Here is a 16,669-nt window from a genome sequence, read left to right on the forward strand (position 1 = left end):
GGTGAATAACCAATAGCGGAACCTGGATGTTCATATTGGCTCCCACATATTCTACGAAGATCTTTATCGGTCAAACCGCATAACGATATACGTTGTTCCCTTTGTCATCGGTATGTTACTTGCCCGAGATTCGATCGTCGGTATCTCAATACCTAGTTCAATCTCGTTACTGGCAAGTCTCTTTACTCGTTCCGTAATGCATCATCCCGCAACTAACTCATTAGTCACATTGCTTGCAAGGCTTATAGTGATGTGCATTACCGAGAGGGCCCAGAGATACCTCTCCGATAGACGGAGTGACAAATCCTAATCTCGATCTATGCCAACTCAACAAACACCATTGGAGACACATGTAGAGCATCTTTATAATCACCCAGTTACGTTGTGACGTTTGATAGCACACAAGGTGTTCCTCCGGTATTCGGGAGTTGCATATTCTCATAGTCAGAGGAACATGTATAAGTCATGAACAAAGCAGTAGCAATAAAAACTGAACGATCATTATGCTAAGCTAATGGATGGGTCTTGTCCATCACATCATTCTCTAATGATGTGATCCAGTTCATCAAATGACAACACATGTCCATGGCTAGGAAACTTAACCATCTTTGATTAACGAGCTAGTCAAGTAGATGCATATAAGGGACACTCAGTTTGTCTATGTATTCACACATGTACTAAGTTTCCGTTAATACAATTCTATCATGAATAATAAACATTTATCATGATATAAGGAAATATAAATAACAAATTTATTATTGCCTCTAGGGCATATTTCCTTCAGGTAGTACATCACATACGGTTATGTCACGGCAACCGTGTCTCACATATGTTGTCTTGTCACACGGTTTGGTGCAGAAATCATGTGTGAAGTTGTAATACCTAACACAAACGACGTGTATAAACAGTGTGCCGTATACAACATATAGTGCCATAAGTAGTTCCCGACCGTTAGCTTATCCCCACAGTTTCCCCATTTCCCCCAAATACCTAGAGCCTCCAAATTCCCTCGCGTGGTGCTGACATTGGGGGAATGCGGACGAGTGGTGCTGATGGTTTCGGTGCGGCTGCTCCTGCTCGTATCGCTGCTCTCGGCAGCGCCGCCATGACGGCAGTCACCGCCGAGCACTTGGCTAAGGTCATCAGAAGGCAGGTGTACTACGGATCCAAATCGTCCTGTCAGGTTCCAATCTATCCCGATCTTTTTTAGCATGTCCAAAGTAGCTCCTTGTTGAATCTATCCTGAATGAACCCCCCGGAAAGCGACCTGCCGCCGGATCCGGAGCATGACTCCAGACTCCCGCAACATGAGTTCGACTCTGAGTTTTGCGCTGCCAAGAAGTACCAAAAGCTAAGTTGTGTGCGCGGGCACACCCCACTCGACGTGTATGCACAGAGGGATTCGACATTGGCAGGCGGTTTCTCAGTTGCCCCTTAGAGATTAGTGTTAAGTTCATCATTTTACTTGAGTTAATGCCACCGCTCATCTTGAATACTTTTTAACATTGGCAGGGATATGAGGCTTGTGCCATTGTTAACTGGCTGGATGAAGAATGGCATGGCAGGGCTCGGAGTGTTATCACCAAGCTCGCAGAAGATAACGTAAAGCTGAAGAAGAAACTGGCTAATCTGGAATGTACAATCAGTACGATGAGGTAAGAAAGAATAAATCACAGGCAACAATGAAAGCAAGAGACAAGAAGGAACTAGCATGTGTAGTTGTGGTTATCGCATTAGCCATGTTCTATGCGTTGTTTGCAATGATGATTAGGGGTTTTGTTTGATAGTATTGCTAAAGCACATCTAGGTGTGCTCTAAGTAATGCACATCTAGGTCCTATGCCATTGATATTACGCGAAGATTCATGCAGATAGTTTCCTTTGTATTTTTTACTTTTCCTTTGTAGTTTGATTATTAATGGCTTCATCAATAAGAAGAGCTCAATGTATTGCTTGCCAACTATCCTAATCCGTTCGTACCGGTACTGGTGCATAATCCCAAAACTCGTTCCTTGTTTTTGTCCCAAAAAAAAATCAGCCAATAGGAGTCTTGCGGCTAGTATGCATTCAATGACTTCAGACTACTTAGCATAACATGCATGCAATGTTCAATTCTCTGCACGCAATGGTATTGATTACCAAATACTCCCTCTGTCTCAAAATAAGTTACTCAACTTTGTACTGAAGTTAGTGCAATGTCGAGTCATTTTTTTGGGATGGAGGGAGTGATCATCAAGTTCTCTCGTTTTCCCCCCACCTAGGTCGCCGGTATGGAGGGAGTAGAAGTACTACGAAAAATGCTTGTTTCATATTTGGACGCTCCAACGCGTGTGCGTAATTAATTATCACACTGAGAACTGCGCAACCCCGGGAATTTGGAGCAATTAGGTACAAATAATTGCGGTTGATTATATCAGCGGTTAGATAATACGTCAACCCCCACTTCAATTGGCATTCCTATTCTCTGCATACCCCGTTTAAGTGTCCACCATCTTCGTCGTCCCCGACAGGCCACACTACACACTTGCACACACTCTACAATCTCGCTTTCTCGTGGTTTTTATATGACCGCGGCCATGTCGAGCGACAACGAGGACGACAGTTCATCCAGCAGTCTAGTGCCCGATGACAGGCCAACATCGAAATCATCCCGCTCGTCTTCCATGAGTCTAGCGTCGAGCCTAGACCTCGATTATATCCGGGTCATGGAAGGGACGCCGCCACTGGAGTAGTAAAATGACAACCAGATGGACGAGGAGCCGTCGAAGGACGAAGAAGAGGACGACGATGATGATGGGGAGGAATGGTCGAACAAGAAGGAGGAGGACGACTACAACGACGATGACAACGACGATGAAAAGCCAACGTTCAGCGGCAAAAAGCGTCATTGCCAAGACGATGTCGCGGGGCCATCCAACAACAACAACAAGAAGGACTAAATTACGCAGACTGTATATATCTCTGTTTCCGTTCGCTCATATTAATTCGTTATCTCTATTTATCCTATCAATCTCATCGCATACGGTTAGTAATATGTATTCGACAGAGATCTTCTACATTATCGCCCACAGGTTGGTTTCTTCAACTATGTGCCCTGATGAGCACACGGTTCACAAAAAAATTGTATGGGTTGTCTATAATGATCGCACACAACTCTGATTACTGACCTGTTTGCCAGGTATCACACACATCTTGTTATGCTGAATCATTTGTGTTCAACTCGATCATCACAAATGGTTCATGGGAACGAACTGTATGTTGTATATCGCACACACCTTGATCTGGCTTCCCGTTTCTATTGTTCTGTCTCATCACAAACATTTCGTATGGATCAATCGTATGCCCCGCATCGCACGCGCAACTAAAATCAAAACCGTGTTCGATGTATCCTTCATCGCAAATGTTTTGCATCTTTTTTGACGGTTATCTATATCACCGTTTGCGATTAATGCACCGCACACAGTTTCATCAAAGGGTCTCTCATCGTAGTGTCGCGTTAGCAGCATCCTGCAGTAGTGGCTATTCAATATGCAGCTAGAGTATTAAGTTCATAAAGAATGGAGTAACGCCTTAAGAAAGATGACATGATGTAGACAAAGTAAACTAAATCAATATAAATAAATCCCATCATTTCATCCTTAATGGCAACGATGCAAATACGTGTCATGTCCCTTTCTTTCACTGGGATTGAGCACCGCAAGATCGAACCCATCACAAAGCACCTCTCCCATTGCAAGATAAATCAATCTAGTTGGCCAAACCAAACGGATAGATTAGAGAGAAATACAAAGCTATAATAATCATGCATAAAAGAGTTCACAGAAGACTCAAATAATATTCACGGATAATCTGATCATAAACCCACAATTCATTGGATCCCAACAAACACACTTCAAAAAAGGATTACATCGAATAGGTCTCCAAGAACATCGAGGAGAACATTGTATTGAAGATCAAAGAGAGAAAAGAAGCCATCTAGCTACTACCTATGGACTCGTAGGTCTGTGGTAAACTACTCACACATCATCAGACGGGTAGCAAGGTTGATGTAGAATCCCTCAGTGATCGATCCCCCCTTCGGCAGAGTACCGGAATAGGCCTCCAGATGGGATCTCGTGAGAACAGAAGCTTGTGACAGCAGAAAAAGTGTTTTGGGTGGCTCTCTGTTGGTTTCCTGATTTTAGAGAATTTATAAAGGCGGAATTAGGTCAAGCGAAGCAACGAGGGGCCCTTGAGGCACCAAGGCGCGCCTACCCCCTGGGCGCGCCCTGGTGGCTCGTGGCCACCCCCTTCGTCTTTTGATTTCCTCCCGAAGCTTCTAATGTCTCTTATGTCCAGAAAAAAATCGTCAAAAAGTTTCATGGCATTTGGACTTCGTTTGATACTAATTTCCTGGAAAACTGAAAACAGGCAAATGATAGCAACAGGCACTTGGCACTAAGTTAATAGGTTAGTCCCAAAAGACAATATATACTTGCATATAAAACATCCAAGATTGATACTATAATAGCATGGAACAATAAAAAATTACAGATATGTTGGAGATGTATCATAGCTACCACACGGGGTAGGCGTACCTCATCGGGGCGCAAAGTCAGAAGGTGGACGCGTCTCATCTCATTTGGTAACTAACGCCGGTCAATGTAGCGTGGTGGTGCACATTTAATGCCTTTGTCAGACAGATTCTCCAGTTTCCTTCACGGAGAAGGAAATCTTCGCGAGAGGTATTGCTTCTCAGGCGCCGCTCTGAGTGGCACTTGCTGGGTCCCAGAGCCCCGCCAAGCAAGAAATGGTCCTTCACGAAGCAAGCTAGCGTGACGTAACTTATCGGGTGCTACTGTCTTGACCCGGTCTCCATCGGCCCATGGTACAGTGGTTTCCATTGGGCCGACAACCTCTATTGTTTGCAGTGCCAGGAATTGGAGCCCTTATTTAGACCCCCCCCCCCATGAGGATGTCTGTATCACGTTGATGAAGAGGAACTGCATGGCGAATCTAGGTCACCTGCGCGCATCGTGCGAGGAAAGGAGACAACACTAAGGCAGCCGTCATGGTTGATCTTATCGGCGTCGAAGTCGATGGCCTCCTTCAACAACATGAGCTTGTCACCCCATGCACCCGTCTTGCAATGACTACCATGACCAGGTTGAGCGACTTCCTGTAATTCATGCCAACGGAGTCAGGAGCCCTGGCACGCGACAAAGCATTCGCATGGTCCATCCACGGGCTATGCACGGGCACTCTCAACGCGTCGTGTTGTCATCAGCTGATTTGAACGACGACAACAAAGGAAATAAGACTGGGAAGGAGTTCATCATGGACAAACTGAAAGACTCTATGGTGCAGTCAAGAGGTTTGGGTTCCAATGGAGAGACGACGAAGGGGCTCATGCATGCGGCCGTTGGGGAACGTTGCATGGATAACAAAAAATTTCTACGCACACGCAAGATCTATCCATGGAGATGCATAACTACGAGAGGGGGAGAGCACCTTCATACCCTTGAAGATCACTAAGCGGAAGCGTTTATCAACGCGTTTGATGTAGTTGTACACCTTCACGGTCCATCCCGATCAAGTACCGAACGTACGGCACCTCTGCGTTCAGCACACGTTTAGCTCGATGACGTTCTCGCCTTCTTGATCCAGCAAAAGGGGCGAAGTAGTAGATGAGTTTCGGCAGCACGTCGGCGTGGTGATGGTGGTGGTGAAGAACAATCTCCGCGGGGCTTCTCCAAGCACAACGAAAACTATGATGGAGGATAAACTAGAAGGGGCGGGGTTGCTGGCACACGGCTTGGTGAATCTTGATCTGTTTCGGGTGCTAGCCATGCCGCTCTATTTATATGTTGAGCCCTGGGGTCGTTTCTTGGAGAAAGAGCATCCTCAAAGTCAGTTTAGCCCGCAAGGCAAGAGTCCTTCTCGGAATCCAGGACTTAGATGTCAGGGTTCTTGGCGTCTAGCCCCAAACGCTAGGGTCCCTGGCCTCCACAAAACTTCATTTTGCACCTTCCTAAAGCCCCGTGGCTTTACCCCTTGGCCCAAATAAAGTGTTCTCGCACCAAAACATTTCGGAAAACATCTGAAACCCTTTCCGGTGAATTTCAGAACCCTTTCGGAGATCAAACACTATTATCCCATATATCAATCTTTACCTCTGGACTATTCTGGAGCTCCTCGTCATGTCCCTGATCTCATCCGGGACTCTGAACAACCATTCGGTCACCAACATACATAACTCATATAATACTATACCGCCAACGACCGTTAAGCGTGCGGACCCTACGGGTTCGAGAATGATGTAGACATGACCGAGATGCTTCTTCGGTCAATAACCAATAGCGGGACCGGGATGCTCATATTGGTTCCTCCATATTCTACGAAGATCTATATCGGTCGAACCTTTATGACAACATACATAGTTCCCTTTGTCTGTCGGTATGTTACTTGCCCAAGATTCGATTGTCGGTATCTTCATACCTAGTTCAGTCTCGTTATCGGCAAGTCTCTTTACTCGTTTCGTAATACATCATCTCGTAACTAACTCCTTAGTCACTTTGCTTGCAAGCTTCTTGTGATGTGTATTACCGAGAGGGCCCAGAGATACCTCCCCGTCATACGGAGTGACAAATTCCAGTCTCGATCCATGCCAACTCAACAGACACTTTCGAAGATACCTGTAGAGCACCTTTATGATCACCCAGTGTGACGCCCCCGATTCAATTGTACACTAATCATACACGCAAACGTGTACGATCAAGATCAGGGACTCACGGGAAGATATCACAACACAACTCTACAAATAAAATAAGTCATACAAGCATCATATTACAAGCCGGGGGCCTCGAAGGCTCGAATACAAGAGCTCGATCATAGACGAGTCAGCGGAAGCAACAATATCTGAGTACAGACATAAGTTAAACAAGTTTGCCTTAAGAAGGCTAGCACAAACTGGGATACAGATCGAAAGAGGCGTAGGCCTCCTGCCTGGGATCCTCCTAAACTACTCCTGATCGTCGTCAGTGGGCTGCACGTAGTAGTAGGCACCTCCCGAGTAGTAGTAGTCGTCATCGACAGTGGCGTCCGGCTCCTGGGCTCCATCGTCTGGTCGCAGCAATCGGGTATAGGAAGGGGGAAAAGGGGGAGCAAAGCAACCGTGAGTACTCATCCAAAGTACTCGCAAGCAAGGAGCTACACTACATATATATGCATTGGTATCAAATGGAATAAGGGTATCATATGTGGACTGAACTGCAGAATGCCGGAATAAGAGGGGGATAGCTAGTCCTGTCGAAGACTACGCTTCTGGTAACCTCCATCTTGCAGCAGAAGAAGGGAGTAGATGGTAAGTTCACCAAGTAGCATCGCATAGCATAAACCTAACCGATGATCCTCCCCTCGTCGCCCTGTGAGAGAGCGACCACCGGTTGTATATGGCACTTGGAAGGGTGTGTTTTATTAAGTATCCGGTTATAGTTGTCATAAGGTCAAGGTACAACTCCAAGTCGTCTTGTTACCGAAGATCACGGCTATTCGAATAGATTAACTTCCCTGCAGGGGTGCACCACATTTCCCAACACACTCGATCCCCTTTGTTCGGACACACTTTCCTGGGTCATGCCCGGCCTCGGAAGATCAACACATCGCAGCCCTACCTAGGCACAACAGAGAGATCAGCACGCCGGTCTAAATCCTATGGTGCAGGGGGTCTGGGCCCATCGCCCTTTGCATACCTGCACGTTGCGAACGCGACCGGAAGCAGAACTAGCCCCCTTAATACAAGAGCAGGCTTACGGTCCAATCCGGCGCGCGCCGGTCAGTCGCTGTCGTCACGAAGGCTTCAGCCGATACCACGACGTCGAGTGCCCATAACTGTTCCCGCATAGTTGGTTAGTGCGTATAGGCCAGTAGCTAGACTCAGATCAAATACCAAGATCTCGTTAAGCGTGTTAAGTATCCGCGAACACCGACCAGGGCCAGGCCCACCTCTCTCCTAGGTGGTCTCAACCTGCCCTGTCGCTCCGCCACAAAGTAACAGTCGGGGGCCGTCAGGAACCCAGGCCCACCTCTACCGGGATGGAGCCACCCGCCCCTTCAGCCCCCATCTCCGAACAGTATCATAAGTAATGTAACAGTATAAAGTATATATCATATGCCCATGATCACCTCCCGAAGTGATCACGGCCCAGTAGTATAGCATGGTAGACGGACAAGAGTGTAGGGCCACTGATGAAACACTAGCATCCTATACTAAGCATTTAGGATTGCAGGTAAAGGTAACAACTGTAGTAGCAAGGACAGGCTATGCATCAAGATAGGATAACGGAAAACAGTAACATGCTACACTACTCTAATGCAAGCAGTAGAGAGAAGAATAGGCGACATCTGGTGATCAAAGGGGGGCTTGCCTGGTTGCTCTGGCAAGAAGGAGGGGTTGTCGGTGACGTAGTCGTACTGGGTAGCAGCGGCGTCGGTCTCGTAGTCTATCGGAGAGAAGAGGGGGAAGAAACAATAAATATTAAGCAAACAGCTGCATAGAGATGCATGACATGACAAGTATCGGTGCTAGGGGTGCCCTAACGCGGTATGAGGTGGTACCGGTGAAGGGGGAAACATCCGGGAAAATATCCCCGGGGTTTCGCATTTTCGGACAAATGAACCGGAGGGGAAAGTTGCGTGTTTGCTATGCTAGGGATGCGTGGCGGACGAACGGGTTGCGTATTTGGATTCGTCTCGTCATTCTGAGCAACTTTCATGTACAAAGTTTTTTCATCCGAGTTATGGTTTATTTTATATTAATTTTCTAAGTTTTAATCATTTTTTGAAATTACAGTTATATTAATAAATCAAAAATATTTAAACAGAAAAGGCTGGGTGCACCCGGTGCAGTGCACCCAGCAGTGCTCAAAGGGACTGACTGGTGGGGCCAGTCAACTGCATAGTCAGCAATTGACTGGTCCATGTTGACTGGTCAACTGTCCGGAGGGGTCCCGCATGTCAGTGTCACATGTATATTAAAGAGTTGTTTGTATTAAACTAATTAGTGGTGGGGGCCCAATGTCAGCAGGTAATTAGTCTAGTTAATTAACCAATTAACTAATCACTAATTATTTCGTTAATTATTTCTATTCCTTTTTTTGACTATCAAAACAAGGGGGGTCCCACATGTTAGTGGCCCTGGCCGGCCCCACGGGTGGCTGGGCGAGTGACCGCGCAGGAGCACACAGGGGCACGCCGGCGGCCTCGGCCAGGCGCCGCGGGGCCTCGGCGGCCGCGGGCAGTTGAAGGAGGATCGGGCGGGGGCGGTGAGCGCGACGGTGTGGTCGGGGAGGCCGGGGAGTTGTGCTGGTGTAGATCGATGGTGATGATGGCGAGGCAGTGGTGGTCGAGTAGGGGAGACGGCGATGGCGACGCAGCGGCGGCCTCCCAGCTCCGGTCCGGTGGTGTGGCCGAAGAAGAAGAACCCTCCGGGGCTCCTGGACATACTTCGGTGGCGCGGGGAGCACGGTGGCCGCGGGATCGAGCATGGCCACGGCGATGGTGCTACGGGTGTGTGCTCGGGGAAGAGAAGTGGCGCGATGGAGAAGAGAGGAAGAGGAACTAGGGTTTGTTGCGGGGGCCTGGGGTTCGATCTTATCTTCTCCAAAGCTTGGATGGATGCCCGACGCGTGTGCATCGCCGGCCATGGCGCTGGGGGATGAACGCCACGGCCCCTGCCTTCTGTAGCAGGAGGTGGATGAAAGTGGTGTTGGGCTGGGCCAGTGCATTGTTCTATGGGCCGGTTAAGTGCACATTACATATTTTCGCTTTTTCTGTCAAACCTTTTGTCACAATTTTCTATTTATTTTAGGCACTAAATGATATTATTTCTACAAGATAGTGCACATATAATTCAAATACAATGTTTTGGGGGCTACACACAAGGTTCCATTTTATTTGGGAAAGTTTATACATTTGTTTACTTTGAAAAGGCCATTATATTTTCTGTTAGACCACTTATTAATTTTCCTAGGAATTATTTGTGAGTCCAATAAAGTTGGTTTCAACAAGAAGATGATCAGGGGAATTTATAGAGTTATTCGAACATTTTTGTTTTACCATTTGAAGAGATAATTATTTTGACTTTATTTTAAATTTGAATTTTGAATCGGCTTTGAATAAATGCGAGTTTAACAGAAGTAATCGGGGTGACATGGAATCATTAGCAGGAATTACTGTAGCTTAATTATCCGGGCGTCACACTCAGTTACGTTGTGAAGTTTGATGGCACACAAGACATTCCTCCGAAGTCCGGGAGTTGCATGATCTCATGGCCGAAGAACATGTATTTGACATTAAGAAAGCAGTAGTAATAAACTAAACGATCATATGCTATGCTAACGGTTGGGTTTTGTCCATCACATCATTCTCCTAATGATGTGATCCCGTTATCAAATGACAACTCATGTCTATGGTTAGGAAACATTAACCATCTTTAATCAACGAGCTAGTCTAGTAAAGGCTCACTAGGGACACGATATTTGTTTATGTATCCACATATGTATTTAAGTTTCCAGTTAATACAATTCTAGCATGAATAAAAAACCTTTATCATGATTAAGGAAATATAATAATAACCATTTTATTATTGCCTCTAGGGCATATTTCCATCAACGACATGGCAAGCTGAGCAGGTGGCGCCAACATAGCAGGGTGGTGGTAGGTGAGGCACTAGTTCTCCATTGAAACGATGGATCGATCGACGACTGCTACCAAAGAGAGATCGGTCGAACGTGACCGTGTGATTGTCTGCGGGCGGGTGCACTGCAAACGGTAGGGGCTTATAATTGGCGCTGGCAATGACAGGCCACCTATCGTAATGCACATATGCTATTATTGAAATTTCATGACTTAAGATCATTAGATTTTTTTTATGATAAAAATAACATTTCATACAAAAACACAATGCATGAACCAGGATGTGAGTTTGTGTTGAACTCCTACAAGCAAGTTAATTGCCATCCTAGTTCCAAACATGCATGTACCAAAGTAGCATGCATGCATGGTGCGAGTTTATTGGTGGTCTGAGAGGCCTACTTCCCCTCTCGTCCTTTCCCTCCCATCCATCCTCCTCTCCCTCACATCCGGCGCTATTTATGGTTAGGTTCTTGCCATTCTCCACTTCTCCTTTTTTCTCTCACTAGATAGAAATATAGTCACCATTAGGAGATCCCATCCGGTTGGTTGCATCTTTTTTTTCATTCCACAAGTGAGCAATCGTTGCATCCGACCTGGTTTTCAAGTCGAGACGGTATGTCAATCATGTTGTACATTGGTCAAGAATTCCGCATTATGTTTTAGGAACATTGAAAACATGATTTACTCCTTCCTCTGTGGGATAGGTTGTTCATTTGCCAAAGTATTTATTTGTTTTCACATCAGTTCTCTACGAATTTGCACAAATGTGTTGTGTTTGTATGAAATTTGTACGAATATGTCGAACTGTTTAGAGCTGGAGGCATGTGCATCTGTTGCAGATCGCCCGGCATCCATCTATTACGCAAAAAACGTTGACTGGCACCATGTGGCTGTGCAGGGACGCGGCCGATCTATGAGATGGACGGCCAGGATGGCGCCCAGACTGGCGTGAGGCGAGCCGTTAGCTAACCGGTCTTCCCCACCGCCGCCGCCCCACGTCGCGCCACGCGCCTGATTCCCACTCGGACCTGCCGGACGATCGACCTGCTCCGATCGGATCGGCTCGGCGAGCGGCGGCGAGCGATCGAGGCCGGGATTGAGAATGGAGGCGGCGCCGGATCTGAGCGCCGTGTCGGCGCTGGCGCTGCAGGTGGACCTCCTGCAGCTGCCGCCGGAGATCCCCGCGCCGGGGGCGCCCGCGCTGCGCGGTGTCCTCGACCACCTCTTCGCGCACTGGCTCTCCCTCCCCGACACCGTCGCCCTGGTCAGCTGCCTGGCCCAGAAGGCCAAGGCCAACGGCATGGGCGGCTTCACCGGGGGCGCCATGTTGCCGTCCATGATGATGCAGGGGGGCGCCAACGTGCCGCCGCTCTCGCCGAGGTCGCCCCGCCTCTCCAGGAAGCCCAGCGGGGTCGGGGGACACCCCAACCGTTGCGCGTCCCCGCTCCGGCCGGCCACCGCGCGCGCCGTCAAGGAGGTCATTCCACAGGTACACATACGCATGCTCGACGTCGATCCATCAACCTGCCAGCACCATTCTTTTTCCAGCAAGCTAATCGAAATCGTCCATGTCGCTTGGCAGTTCTATTTCCGAGATGGACGCCCGCTGCCATACGAGCAGAAGAGGCAGTGCATATCTATAGTCGAGCAGCTCTTCGCCGGGCACTCCAATGGTCTTCGGATTCAAGGTGCGTAAATGTGAAGTGTCTTCAGGATTATTTTGCCAAATATGAAATGAATGAATCTTTTGGATGCAATTTTAATTATAAATCACTGGTGTAAAGACGAGTGGTTTCATTTGGACCTTGTGGTTTTCATCTGATCAAATCGGTGCTCAAGTTTGAAGTTTGTCATCTGGATTAGCTTTATAAGCATAACCAGCTTAAATTGTCAATTATCATGATCATATCAGATTGTGCGTGAGCATATCAACTAACCATCTATGTTCTGTGCTTTTATTTATTTTTGTCTGTTTTTGCCACAATAGAATTTCGGATGGTTACCAGGGAGCTCTGCAAACTACCGTCGTTCTTTACCACTGTTCTTTTTGGAAAGATTGATAAGGATAACACTGAATTTGTCACAAGGTAGTTGATCACTTGATCACTTGGGATTCACGGAACCCACAAATGTTGAATCTTACATTATGGTGTTTCTTCCAGGGATGCCTTTATGGATTTCTGGGTGAATAGCAATATGATGACTATGGACAGTGCAACCCAAGTATTTACGATTTTAAAGCAACCAGATCATGATTATCTCACAAAGGTATGTGTGCTTTACAGAACAAAAGCATGCAGTTAAAGACTCCATAAATGGATGCTGATTCTGTTTCATGATTGATGCCATTGGAAATAATCTAGGAAGATTTCAAACCAGTTCTTCGAGACCTTTTGGACAACCATCCTGGCCTGGAATTCTTAAAGAGCACGCCCGAATTTCAGGAAAGATATGGTAAGCCTATATATGCCCTTCTGTGACCATTTTAATCAAATATTGAATGTCATACAGTATTTTCTTCTACTTATACAACATTGTTTGTCAGCTGAGACTGTCGTATATAGGATATTTTATTGCTTGAATCGAATTGGAAATGGCCTTCTCAGTCTGAGGGAGCTGAAACGTGGAAATCTGCTTGATTCGCTGCGGCATGCTGATGATGAAGAGGATATCAATAAAGTTTTAAGGTGGCACATTTAAACACAAAATTTTACACCGCTTTTTGCTTCTGTCTCTTTGTACGAAAAAAATATTTCCTCTACAACTTGTGAGACACCAATCATTTCTCGTTTTCTGTAGGTATTTCTCATACGAGCATTTCTATGTGATATACTGCAAGTTCTGGGAACTCGATACGGACCATGATTTCTTTATTGACAAAGAAAATCTTATTAAGTATGGAAACCATGCATTGACATATAGGATTGTAGATAGAATTTTCTCGGAGGTTGGTATTTGTTTCGTTCTACCATTTTCAGATCATTCAAGTTTCTGCACTTATACTTTATTTATTACATGCAGCGATTCTTTACAATTACGTTCATACTGACAGTTTTTAATTGATACACAATAGGTTCCCAGGAAATTTACCAGCAAGATTCCAGGGAAAATGTGTTACGAAGATTTTGTTCATTTTATTTTGTCTGAAGAGGATAAATCATCAGAACCAAGCCAAGATTATTGGTAGGTCCAGCTTTTGTTTTTTCTGACACTTGCTTTATTCTTCAGTTAAGCAATGCTCCAATTATTTTGAGCAGCACTGTAATGTTTCATATTGTCACGCAAATTATTGTGCATTACCTAAAATCTAAGCCTATGCGAGCTTACCAATCACCAATAATGTGATCCCCATGTCTATGCCTCTTCTATAAACAAGTTTCTCTACAGCACTATTAGATCTTTCTTTCAGAGATTAGACTTTTGCAAAGCCGATAAACCGTGGATCAGAGGATGTTTTATTACAGTAGGTCTTTGTAGCTTTGTTCTAAAAAAAAAGACCAAAGGGGGAAGGGCCCCTCAGCTTTTTCTCTAAGAACCGAGGAACTCGGATGCATATTTGCCCTTGTGGGTTTCTCCCTTGTATCTAAACCCTTGGTCTGACACTGACTGGTTTCATCCTCAATGTAAGCTAAGCAGAATTCTTTACTTGCTCAGTCTGTCAAATGATTTGTTGGCTACAAATCACACAAGGGATTGAAAAATGATTATGTGGTTTGTGAGACGTTCATTGAAATTTTCTTTAACATGGGTATTCGGAAAAGCAAATCTACTCCTGAGATCATAGGAAGTCTGCCTCAGGAGAAAAATCCTGACTAGGAGATCTTCAAGCGGATTTCTTGCAATAGCCCTCATCATTTGTTTTTTACACACCCTTCATCATGCTAGATTACTTTAAATGGTTGTGTGATCTAATTTGAGATGTTTTCTTGTTGCATATTCTAGAAACTCATATTTATGCTTCCATTATCCTCTTGTCAGGTTTAAATGTATAGATTTGGATGGCAACGGCATACTCACACACATTGAACTACAATACTTTTTTGAGGAGCAACTTCATCGCATGGAATGCATGGCCCAGGAACCTGTACTGTTTGAGGACATATTGTGTCAACTAGTTGATATGATAGGACCAGAGGTCTGCATACCTTTCCTATTTTTGTGCAGTTCATAAGATCCTGTACATTTTTAAGCTGATATGTGTGTTGCTTTTTCAGGATGATACCTTTTTTACCATAAAAGACTTCCGGAGGTGCAAATTGTCCGGGCATTTCTTCAATGTTCTCTTCAACCTCAACAAGTTCATGGCTTTTGAATCTAGAGACCCATTCCTCATTCGCCAAGTGAGTCCAGTTTTCACAAGTATTCTACATCCAACGAGCGCTGATATTTTTGGTCTTCCATGGTGCTAACATTATGTGCTTTCTTCTAATGTAACTGCAGATGCGTGAAGAGCCATCCTTGACCGACTGGGATCGTTTTGCTCGGAGAGAATATATAAGATTGGCAATGGAAGAAGATGGTGAAGATGCTTCCAATGCAAGTGGAGATGTTTGGGACGAGTCACTTGAATCTCCGTTCTAAATTGAAGGCGTGAAGGAACGGTGGCAACACACATCAGAGCATTAACTTACAGCCCTAATAATATCAAAATGAATGTGTTATGGTGTGAAGTATTGTGCAAAAGTTTGATATATTATCTCTAGAGAAACTACAGCTGAGGCAGTTGTTCAATCGTTGGCATTATCTAAAGTTTGACATAGTTTCTCGCAGAGTGCCAACCGAATTCTAAAGACAGATACTTCCATCCAATTTGTCGCAGAGTGCCAGCTTTGATTAGTGACAGTGAGTTTCAGGGGCAACTGCTTTCATGATTAAATGGATTTGGCCAAGTTATTCATGGCAGCGAGCGGTCGCAGGGCACCTTGTGGTTATTCTGAAGCCCCAACCTGTGATCAGGTGGCAAGCAAGGAAGTGCCATATGTTCGAATTGTGCATTGACTCTGGCTGGAACCACAACGTACTTTTATCATAGTGTTGGTCAGACATATGTTCGTCTTTTTTCAATAAGGTCACCCTCATCAAGAACAGTCATGCTCGTGTATTCTGTATCTATGTTTAGTTTGTAGTTACATGAACAAATGAGTTGTATTGCACAGTTTTTTTTCTTGAAGCAAATATTGCACAGGATTACTATTTGTTATTCTAATACAGAAGTGCTTAAGAGCTGGCACTTGCCAGACCAGCACTGTACAACTACCAGCTCTGGATCTTTGAGAGGAAATATACAATCAAGGGATAATTTGAACCGGTTTTGTGCTGAATTGCTGTGCATTTATGCAGAAAGATAGGCCAGGAGGCAAACCTATGCTGAATTGATGTGCAGTAAAGATAGGCCAGGAGGCAAATATTTTCTATGGTCTTGGCAAAAGCAGTGTCACCCAACAGTGGGCAAATCAACAGATGCTTTGACCATTTTTATTTTTTTTTGCAGATGAGGGGATTAGCATGAAAGGCTGCTTAACTAGCACCTTCATCTTTTGCTTTAATTGATTAATAGGTTAAGCAAAGCTTTTGCCAGACCAGGCAATCTGCATGTAAAGATATTTGCATCAGTGGTGCATTTTGAAGGAGAGGGACAGAGGAGACAAGGACACTGGCCCTGAGTGGCTGAGCTGCTGAGCTTACCTTGGGTATATGTATGATCATGCCTTTCCTCTCCTTGATGCACCAATTATTGACTCCCGAAAGAAAAACAAAAGGCTGTGCTGTGCTTTGCTCGTGGCCATCTTTTGAAGCAAAACAAAAGAGCAGAAAGAAGCAATCAAGCATTCAATCATCTTTCCTACAACGGTGGAGAGTATTGTAAGCAGCGATGTCATACAAAATCTTGAACAGCAACACACCAGCTAAAGAAAATGAACATAAAGGCTGAGGATTATATCTGTATTACGTGCTTTACAAAAATAATGTGCTAATTAATTGCTTCTTTAGCTGCA

At 45.3% G+C, this 16,669-nt stretch overlaps 1 protein-coding gene across 1 annotated transcript; it reads left to right on the forward strand.

The window, feature by feature from the left end:
* The first annotated feature begins 11,139 nt into the window (after positions 1 to 11,139).
* LOC125512104 (putative serine/threonine protein phosphatase 2A regulatory subunit B''delta) lies at positions 11,140 to 15,985 on the forward strand. Its single transcript, XM_048677171.2, has 12 exons — positions 11,140 to 11,286; positions 11,572 to 12,162; positions 12,256 to 12,361; positions 12,661 to 12,760; positions 12,836 to 12,941; positions 13,037 to 13,127; positions 13,219 to 13,360; positions 13,473 to 13,620; positions 13,747 to 13,856; positions 14,652 to 14,808; positions 14,888 to 15,013; positions 15,114 to 15,985. The coding sequence occupies exons 2-12, from the start codon at positions 11,776 to 11,778 to the stop codon at positions 15,252 to 15,254; spliced, it is 1,614 nt and encodes a 537-aa protein (XP_048533128.1). The 5' UTR covers positions 11,140 to 11,286; positions 11,572 to 11,775; the 3' UTR covers positions 15,255 to 15,985.
* The last annotated feature ends 684 nt before the right edge of the window (positions 15,986 to 16,669 follow it).

This window comes from Triticum urartu, chromosome 6A (genome assembly GCF_056163025.1).
Source record: "Triticum urartu cultivar PI428250 chromosome 6A, HENAU_Tu73, whole genome shotgun sequence".
Lineage (NCBI taxonomy): Eukaryota > Viridiplantae > Streptophyta > Magnoliopsida > Poales > Poaceae > Triticum > Triticum urartu.

Bases quoted from the DNA above. Each gene is read 5' to 3' on its own strand.
- LOC125512104 (XM_048677171.2), top strand. From the start codon at position 11,776: ATGGAGGCGGCGCCGGATCTGAGCGCCGTGTCGGCGCTGGCGCTGCAG. The intron at 12,362-12,660 runs GTGCGTAAATGT...TTGCCACAATAG, and splicing joins CAATGGTCTTCGGATTCAAG to AATTTCGGATGGTTACCAGG. The intron at 13,361-13,472 runs GTGGCACATTTA...CGTTTTCTGTAG, and splicing joins GATATCAATAAAGTTTTAAG to GTATTTCTCATACGAGCATT.